The 9,339-nt window shown below is 36.9% G+C and overlaps 1 protein-coding gene across 22 annotated transcripts in view; it reads left to right on the plus strand.

Annotated features, from left to right (window-relative positions):
* Window positions 1-9,339, plus strand: part of LOC106871424 (poly(rC)-binding protein 3) — a 388,844-nt gene that overhangs the window by 263,661 nt on the left and 115,844 nt on the right. For all 22 annotated transcript variants that reach the window (XM_052973806.1, XM_052973814.1, XM_052973807.1 and 19 more), the window contains one exon: window positions 5,998-6,021. In XM_052973806.1, the coding sequence (XP_052829766.1) occupies window positions 5,998-6,021 (24 nt within the window). The remainder of the gene's footprint in view (window positions 1-5,997; window positions 6,022-9,339) is intronic.

The following is a 9,339-nucleotide window of genomic DNA, read 5'->3' on the forward strand; positions in this document are numbered from 1 at the left end:
CTCTCTTGCACTCTCCATCACCACATCAACCACTATTGCAAACAACAATGGTGACAACACAGATCTCTGATGCACACCAACTTTCACAGCAAACCCCTCCAACAGCTCTGATCCAATTCTCACTCTTGTCTTTACCCCCTCATACAACTCATCACTGCTTTCACTATTACCTCTAGTACACCTCTCTTCCTCAATGCCCACTCAATCACCTTCCTGGGAACCCTGTCAAATGCCTTCTCCAGATCAACGAAGCACATGTACAACTCCTTCCCCTTATCTCAGTATTACTCCTGCAATCTCCTTATAATGAGCACTGCATCTATTGTCCCCCTTCCTAGCATAAAACCAAATCGCATCTCACCTACATCCACCCCTTCCTGAATTCTCCTCTCCAATACCCTTTCCACTATCTTCATTGCATGCTCCAATAACTTCACTCCTCTATACGCCCCACAACTCATTGCATCTCCCTTCCCCTTGAAGATCGGTACCACCGCACTTAGTTCCCAATCATCTGGCATTCCTCTTCCAACAATCCCTATCTCTCCACTTGCAGTTATCATTTCCACACTTACTTCTGATAGACCAGCTGCCTTTCCTGTTTTCATTTCTTTCATTGCCTCCACTACTTGTTCCCAACTAACCCTCTCCACTGGCCTTTCACCACAGCAACTTCCACCCTCTGATCCCATTCATTCTCCTCATTCATTATTCCCACCATATGCTCCTTCCAAACTCTTCCCCTGTCCTTCTCACTAAAATTCAGCTTTCCATCACTCTCCCTCAAGCATCTTCCTCCCTCAAAATCTCTTCCATCATTTTTCACTCTATCTGGGTACTCATCCAGCCTGCTCAACCTCTCCTCAGCTTCCTTCCTCATAGATCTTACAACCACCCTCTTTGCATGATTCTTCATGTTATTATACCTGGCTTTCATTTGCTCAGTCCTATTATTACATAAAGCTTTGTATGCCTCCGTCTTCCTCGCTATCGCATCTCTCACCTCTTTGTTCCACCACCATGTATCTCCTTGATCTCTCCTACCCTTCGTCCTTCCACACATTTTGTCACATGCCTTTAGTACCCTTTGTTTAAAAGACTTCCACAAATCCAGTGCATCAATGCTTACCAACTTCCCAACTCTCTCCTCAAACCTTGCTCTTGTTTTCTCTTCCTTCAGTTTCCACACCTTTCTCCTCTCAACCATTCCTTTTCTCACATGCTTTTTAACTTTCCTCTTATCCAAGTCAGCAACCACCAACCTCTGCTGCAATTCCCCTGGTATTTCTTTACATCTTTCAGATATTTTCTGTTTTTCCTGCCAACCAACAGGAAATCAATGTCTGTCTCATTCCCTTCCACACTGAAAATCACCTTCCTTTTCTCTGTTTTCCTAAACCACATATTTGCTACACACAACTCTTTCGCATCACAAAACTCTAACAGCAGCTTTCCTTCCAAATTTCTCTCCCCAATTCCATTTCCCCCATGCACACACTCAAATCCCTAGATCCATCTCCCAACATGTCCATTAAAATCACCCATACCCCAAACCAATTCATCTGCCTTGTGTAAGTCCCACTCATTTGCCATTTCATCAAAGAATCGCTATTTCTCAGCGACTCCTCTTCCACTTTGCGAACCATACCCACAAATCACCCTCACCACTTCTTCAAATGCTAACACTACTGTCATCACTCTGTCACTCTTTCTCCTGACCTCCACCACCTTCTCACAGATTTCTTCCTTCACATCTCCAGTCCCCCTGCTATTTCCCAACCACCACAGCTTGTACCTTCTTCCCTTGAACCCCACAAATCTTGCACCCTGGCCCCTCCACCTAACCTCCTGCACACAGCACACATCCACCCTCCTGTTCCTCAATTCCTCACACACCTCAGTTCCCCTTCTACACATACTGCCCATATTCCAACTTCCCAACCTCACCCCAAGCTTCTCCTCAGGATGTTGGCCATCATAAGACAAGTCATGCTTGCGCAACCCAGGATGGGGGTTTGCACCTTCCTCTTTCAGGTAAGCAGGTGCAGCCCACCCCAACCTTTGGGTTGGCTGGTGCCCATCCTCCTTTGCTATTTTCATGAGGCTTTTTGATAGCTGGATTTTCTACTTGCTTATCCCCAACCCCAGTTTCTAGACATGAGTGGTCCCGAGATCAAGGCCTCTACCAAGTTTTTTAAGAAATGTGGTGGAAAACTAGCTCATGAAGGCAGGGATGCTACTCCCTGAGACCCCTTTAGAGCTCCCCTACCTACATATATACATATATACATGCCATCATTATCATCATCATTTAATCTCTAGCATGGATTGGGTAGTTCAACAGAATGTGATGATTTCAAGGACTGCATTCTGTTGCTATTCTTAACACCTATCGCTTTATAAAATGTACTGGCTGGCTTTTTGTGATATCAACACTAGTGAAGATTGTTTCATAATTTGCAAGGATAAGGGCTTCAACCAACCCCCATAAGGGTTGAGAATGGGTAATGATTCCAGGCAGGAGAATGAAGGAGATTAACTAAGCTCAGAGAAACAGATAGAAAAGAGGCATTAGTGACAGGGGTTATTTAGGAAAAAGAGGGAGATAGAATTGAAAGGTGAGCTGTGTAGAGAGGCCTAAGGCTATTCTACATTATGAGGATGAGTGTGTACAGAAAGTTTGAAGAAAAAGGGAGAGAAAGGGAACAATGAGCTAAGGTGGAAAAAATTCGTGTGGGAGACATTGAACAAAGGGGGTATAAGAGTCATTGGGGTAGGCCAGAAGAAGAAAGACGAAAAGAGTATTGAGGACACAGAAAAGATATAGGGAGATGGAAGTGACAAAAAACGAGGTACAAAGCAAGTTTAGTTGAGGAAAGAGTTGTTTAAAGGTGTCATGGAGGCTGGGAGAAGGGGAAGAAGTGAGTGTGATTGCAGTAAAAGCATCCAAACAGAGAGGCAGAGGAGAGAGGATGGTGAGAGTCAAGAGGATGGGAAAACTGGGTTGGTGCAGTGAAGAAAAGAAGAACTAGAGGGCATCCTAGGGATGAGATAATGGTAAGAGTGACAATAGAGTGATAAAGGTTAGGGAGTCATAGAGTGAGGAGATGTAAGGTGATGGAGCTACAAGGTAGGCTTCATGGAGAGTTAATTACTTCTTAAACATTACCCTTGTGTTAGGGTGTTTTTTGCCATGGGTGGGCATGTCTGCTCTAGCACTGCATTTTGCCAACTAGTGCACCCTTTGCCATCCCTTCCATAAAATGTAATATCTACAGATCAACCTTCATCCCAAGTCTTCCTTGGTCTCTTGTATTCTTCCCCTATATTCCAGGAATAACCCCTTTCCTGCTTCAAGTGGGTCCCTGATTTTCATGACCTTTTTGTCCACAATTTTTCTAACTCTTCTAAAATCTCTTTGATTAAATGTTACACACAACATCAGATTCACTTCTGCTTTTTCCTTGGGTGTATCGAGTTTCACTTTTTGTTGTATTTTTGCTTTCTATTTGCATACGTTTCAAGCACATGCTTTTGTTTGTCTGACCCTGTATTGTATTATTTTTGTCCGAATACTTCTTCTTTGCCTAAGTGCGCAGTGCCTAGTTGTGTTATTTTCTATATGTTATACACATTTGTAAGTAAAGGTGCTTTGATTATGTATTTGAATATTTTTAATCATACCTAATGTACCTGCTTTATAGGAACTGTTTCTGTTTTTAGGTTCCACATTTGAGTTACCTCTATTTCCAGATCTTTGTATTTTGAGAGTTTGTCCATTAATTTCAGAGATACATTGTCATTTGTTGGTATTGATACATAGACCAGAAGGCATTTTTTTTCTTGGTAATCTCTGACTACTATATCTGGTCTATTAGCCTTCATTTCTCTATCTGTGTGTATTGGCATATCCCAGAGTATGGTTGCTTTCTCATTTTCTGAGACCTTTTCTGGGGTGTGCCTATACCATCTTTTTTCTGTTCTCATTCCATAGTGTTGGCATAGCTTCCAGTGTATATAGGTATGATTATTATTATTATTATTATTATTATTATTATTATTATTATTATTATTATTATTATTATTATTATTATTATCATCATTATTATTATTATTATTGAAGCTATTATATGCTATATTAGTCAGCAAGGATGATGTCTTGAGGTTTGGTGATAACAATTCTCTTCAAATTTCAAGAATCTTTCTAATGTTTGCTGCAAGAAACTTGCAGCAAACAGGTTTGTCTGTTCTATAGGTTGACAATGTGAGTCTCAATTCTAATATTCTTCAGTCTTTTACATAGCAGCCTTTTACAATTGCACTGATTACAACAGGAATAAATGGAATCTTATTCTTCCATAATCTCTTCATCTCTCCAACTAGGTCTTGATAATTCTCAGTTTTCTCAATTTTTTTGGTATCCATCTTTATTATCAAATTGTATTGCAAAGTCTATAAGCTTACGTTTTTTTTCTTTTTGGTCTCTACAATCATATTTGATCACTTTGCTTCAGTAATATGGTCAGTCTTTATGAGGAAATCCTTTAAAATTCTGTAATTATTATTCACCTCCACGGCTTCTAGATTGTGATCATGGCATTCTTCTGCTACTTTGTATCTGCACACTTTTATCAACACAATCATGCTTGTGTTTACACAGGTCTTGTATGAGCTTATTGCATTCATTCAAAAGATGGTTAATACTTTTGTCTCCTTTCCCATGGATTCCTAGTTTGCTCTCTCACTGAGTATTTTCAGTTTTTGCCTTTATCAGATTCATTCTAATGACTTGTTCCTGAGTAGCTATGATTAATGAATGATTATTACGACTATTATTATTGTTTCGTTGACAGTATTATGACTTCTACTATTACTATTTTTTATATACCTCTTGTACTCATACTACCACAATGACTACAATCCATACAATATAGTTAAAATAAACTTTGGAACTATTATCACTAATACTAAAATGTTTTGATATGGCTTAGAATTAATATCATACTTTTTAAATTTTGAATGATTTGAGGTTGATATAATATGAAGGTTAAGATAGGTTTAGCAGACTAAGAAAGTTTAACAGTTGATTGTTAAAGACTGTAATATTTATGATATGGTGGAAAATTATCTTTAAGAATTTTAAAGAAAAATTTTTGTTTAATTGAAAAGGAAGCATCATACCAAGTAATTTTCTGTTCTGTGTTCCTTCTTGTACTATGCAATGGTAAATTATTATTATTTTGAGGGATGAGAGAATCCTTCCTTACCTTAGTAAATAAATTAGTGAAAGGTATAAAGTTAGGTATTATTATCAATATCTGTACACTGGTGGTGGTCTGCTGTGAATGAAAGCAAAGAGTTGGCTCTGGACTTGTTTCAGCTCATGTTTTCTTTGTGCTCTTGCAATCCTGCTCTGTTCATAAGAGTTGGCACCTCTGTTGGTGCAGTTGCACCATGCAGAGTGGTCCTGTGCTTGCATTTACCAGGTGTTGGCGTTGATCTGAAAGTATTTCAGTGAGGCTTTGAGTGTATGTTTGAAACCTTTTCTGCTCAACTTGTGTGCACTTGCCTGCTGCCAATTCACTGCAAAACAGTTTTTTGGGTAGTCGTGTGTCAGGTATTTGAACAAGATGGCCTACCCACTTGACCTGTGGAGAACCTCAGCAGTGTGTAAATGCTTGGCAGATCAGCTGGAAAAAGGACCTCCATGTTTAGGACTTTGTCTTGCCAGGTGAGTTTTAACACTGCTTTCTCAGACAGTTCATGTGGAAGCGGTTTATATAATATTCAGAAGAATGGTAATTTGGTATAGTAGACTTCTTTTAAGTCTATGGCAGAAAGGGAAAATGGATTTTAGCCTGGTGGTTGTAATATTGATGATATTTATCTGAATGTAAACTTAACTGCATATTTATCACAAATACTACTGTATGAATTCTGTTGTAAAAGTTATATAAATTGTATCTGAACTTCAACTTATTATTTTTTTTATTTCAGGAAGTAGGAAGTATAATTGGAAAGGTAAGCATATTTTGTATGTTTTCTTTTCTTTCTTACTTTTAAAGAAAAGTTAAACTCAAACTAGTTAAGACTTTTTGTGTGTGTGTAAGTGTGATGATTTAATCATGCTTTTATTTCATTATTTATACTATTTTATGTATTCATCATTGATTTTCCATTTTTATATCATTTAAGCAGGATACATGTTTGTTACTTTTTTTTCCTCGTAAAAGTCAAATGAATCCCCATAGAGACACGTCTGAAAGTAAAGCTATTATTTTCTATTGGAGAATAGTAATTTCTTATCAGGCACAGATTTCAAAAATGCAAATAATATAAGGCAAACTAAAACAGTTGAAGTTTTTTAACTGAAATATACATTAGATCTATTTTTACTTTATAGTAATGTTTCTTCAAAAATTAGAAACATATTTCTGTGTTATTTAAAATTGTTTATTGTTGAAACATGGTTTTAAAAAATTTCATTCTGTTATCATTTTTTTGAGTAACATAGCATTTGAGTAGACAGAATTTTGGGGCTACAACTCTAGATAACATTTATATTGATAATGTTGTTATGAATCTCAACATTTTATTTTATAAACTCTTTTAACACCGTGGTTTAATCTATAATAAGAAACCAACATAAAAAGGTTTAAAATTAAATTATTAATAAGAGAATTAAAGAATAAACTAGAACTGCTTGTCTAGTCTATTGGTTCTCAAATTTCTAAAACTTGCAGTGTATTTTAAAGCAAAGAAAATATTTTGGCACTCTTTTTGCATAGAGTAAAAAAAAAATTAATTAAAAAAGATATTTTTATATATCTTAGTCTACAATATAAATAATTTAAACTACAAAAAATGTTTAAGTTCCTACTTCTTTATTCAATACATGAAGCATAGTTTCTTGATTTTTAGAATTTCCGTTATATATGTTTGTTACTTTTAAATATAATTTTATACTGCACTCCAGTGTGCCACAGAACACCGTTTGGAAACCACTGGTTTACACAAACATTGATCGAATCCATATAAAATCTAAGTCCACAACATTAGTCAGATAGATCCTATTTTTAATGCCCTCAGTAAGATAATAACCTGTGGTGTAATCACTTTGTTTAGTTTTCTCAGTGTAGCTAAAATTTATATCTAACAAAAACAATATACCATACATTACAGTAGAAATTTTGGATCTTTTTTAAAACAGGGGCCACATTTTTCATTAACGAAACACTTTGAAACTTGGAACACTGGTAGAATGTGTCATATAAAACATCTTTTTCTCTTAGTCTTCTTTTAAAAAAAAGAAATCCATAAATTATTCCATGTTAAAGTTGTCGTATTTCTGTAATTTCAACCAATCACTGACGTCCATTCAGCCGATATACATTAAGTGCCGACTACATAAACAAACGATTCTGAAACAATTAACCCTAACCCTAACCCTAACTCTAACCCTAACCCTAACCCTAGGGTTAGGGTTAGGGTTAGGGTTAGGGTTAGGCTTAGGCTTAGGGTTAGGGTTAAAGCAAATTTAAAATGAAAAAAGCAAATAAAACGAAGAATCGATTGTTTATGTAGTCGGCACTTAATGTATATCGGCTGAGTGGACGTCAGTGATTGGTTGAAATTATCGAAATAAGACAATTTTTTACATGAAATAAATTCGAATACAAAAATATTTTTCTGTTCTATAACACAAAATAGATAAGTATACGAAGTTTGAAAGTCTTTCGGTACCAAAAACACTACGTAAAACATTAATGAAAAATGTGGCCCCCGTTTTAAAAAAGATCCGAAATTTTTCAAAAATTATTATGTAGTGCATTATTAATTTATTAAAACTGATATAAGTTTTTTCAAGTTTATTGCAATTTCTATAGAATGATTACAGAGAATGATAACAAAGAGCAAGCAAATATAAAAGTCTTCTAATTCATGTAGCTTTACTGCTAATGATAGAGTAACAGTAGAACACTTGCTGTAAGAGTCTCTACTCTTTATTCTGATATTAAAATACTAACAAAATCCTGACCTGATGTTTACATTGACACTAAACCTGTATTGTTTCTATCTTAAAGATTTAGATGTTGTGGGTGGAAATGAAAGCTTTTTCATGAGTTTAAATATATGCTGTTGTGTCCCTACTGAAGAATAGTAACTGTTTATATACATATAAATGGATCTTCAATTGGTTTCAATAATAAGTATTGTTGATCAAAAAGGCTAGCTGCTCAATGTAATGTTTATGAAGAAACAGTATGACAAAGTATGTGACATGGTAGGCCCATTCAAGTGTATATATAGTCCATCTGATGAGCGTCTACATAATTCCCACTGACCCAATTTTACTCATTAGGTTTTGCTTGAACAGAAGGTATGGTAGAAAATAACTTGCCCAGTGTGCTGAACAGTGGAGTTAAACCTAGGACCTAATGACTGCAAAATGAACATCTGATCTCATTCTTACAGCTACACTCTCGGGGTATCCCCTCCACTACTAACTTGGTCACTTAGATAACAGAAGCTATCTACTACCTCCAGTTTGCCCCACTGTCAGTTGATGAAGTCTATTTTCTGTACATTTTCAGCGCTTATTGTACCTGTGCACCTTCCACATACAAAAGCTAGTTTCCCTGTTAACTTTCTTCAGATATTGCTGCATCTTTTATGTGTCCAAAGCTTACACTGTGTGCATCTTATGGAGTTTCTACCTACACCTTTCCTACAAAGTGAGTGGGGCCATCTACCTGAAGGGATTTGTGATTTGTCTGCCTTCCTACTTACTATGACTTTTGCTAGGTTAACTCTAAGGCCCTTTGATTTTATACCTTACTTCCATACCTGGAACTTCTCTAGTTCAGGTAGTAATTCATCAGCATAGAGGAGCTACCAGGGGCAGCCTGTCTTGAATTCTTCTGTTATTGCCTGGAGGACTATGATGAACAAGAGGAGCTGAGCACCGACCCTTGGTGAACCCCTACTTGTACCCTGAATTCTTTGGTGTACTCATTGCCCACCCTCACCTTACTGGTAGCGACCCTGTACAAGGCTTGTATGGCACTCACCAACCACTCGTACATCGCTAGTTTCTGAATTGACCACTAGATAAGGGACTGGGGGACTCTGTCAAAAGCTTTCTCCAAGTCAACAAAAGCCAAGTACAGAGGTTTATCTTTGGATAGGTATTTCTCCTGCAATTGCCTTACCAGAAATATAGCATTAGTGGTGTTTCTAACTGGCACAAAACCAAACTGCATCTCATCTAAACTAACTCTCTCTTTAATTAGTTGGGCTATGAATCTCTCCTCAACTTTCATCATCTGATCCAACTAT

The sequence above is a fragment of the Octopus bimaculoides genome, chromosome 17, assembly GCF_001194135.2.
Source record: "Octopus bimaculoides isolate UCB-OBI-ISO-001 chromosome 17, ASM119413v2, whole genome shotgun sequence".
NCBI lineage: Eukaryota > Metazoa > Mollusca > Cephalopoda > Octopoda > Octopodidae > Octopus > Octopus bimaculoides.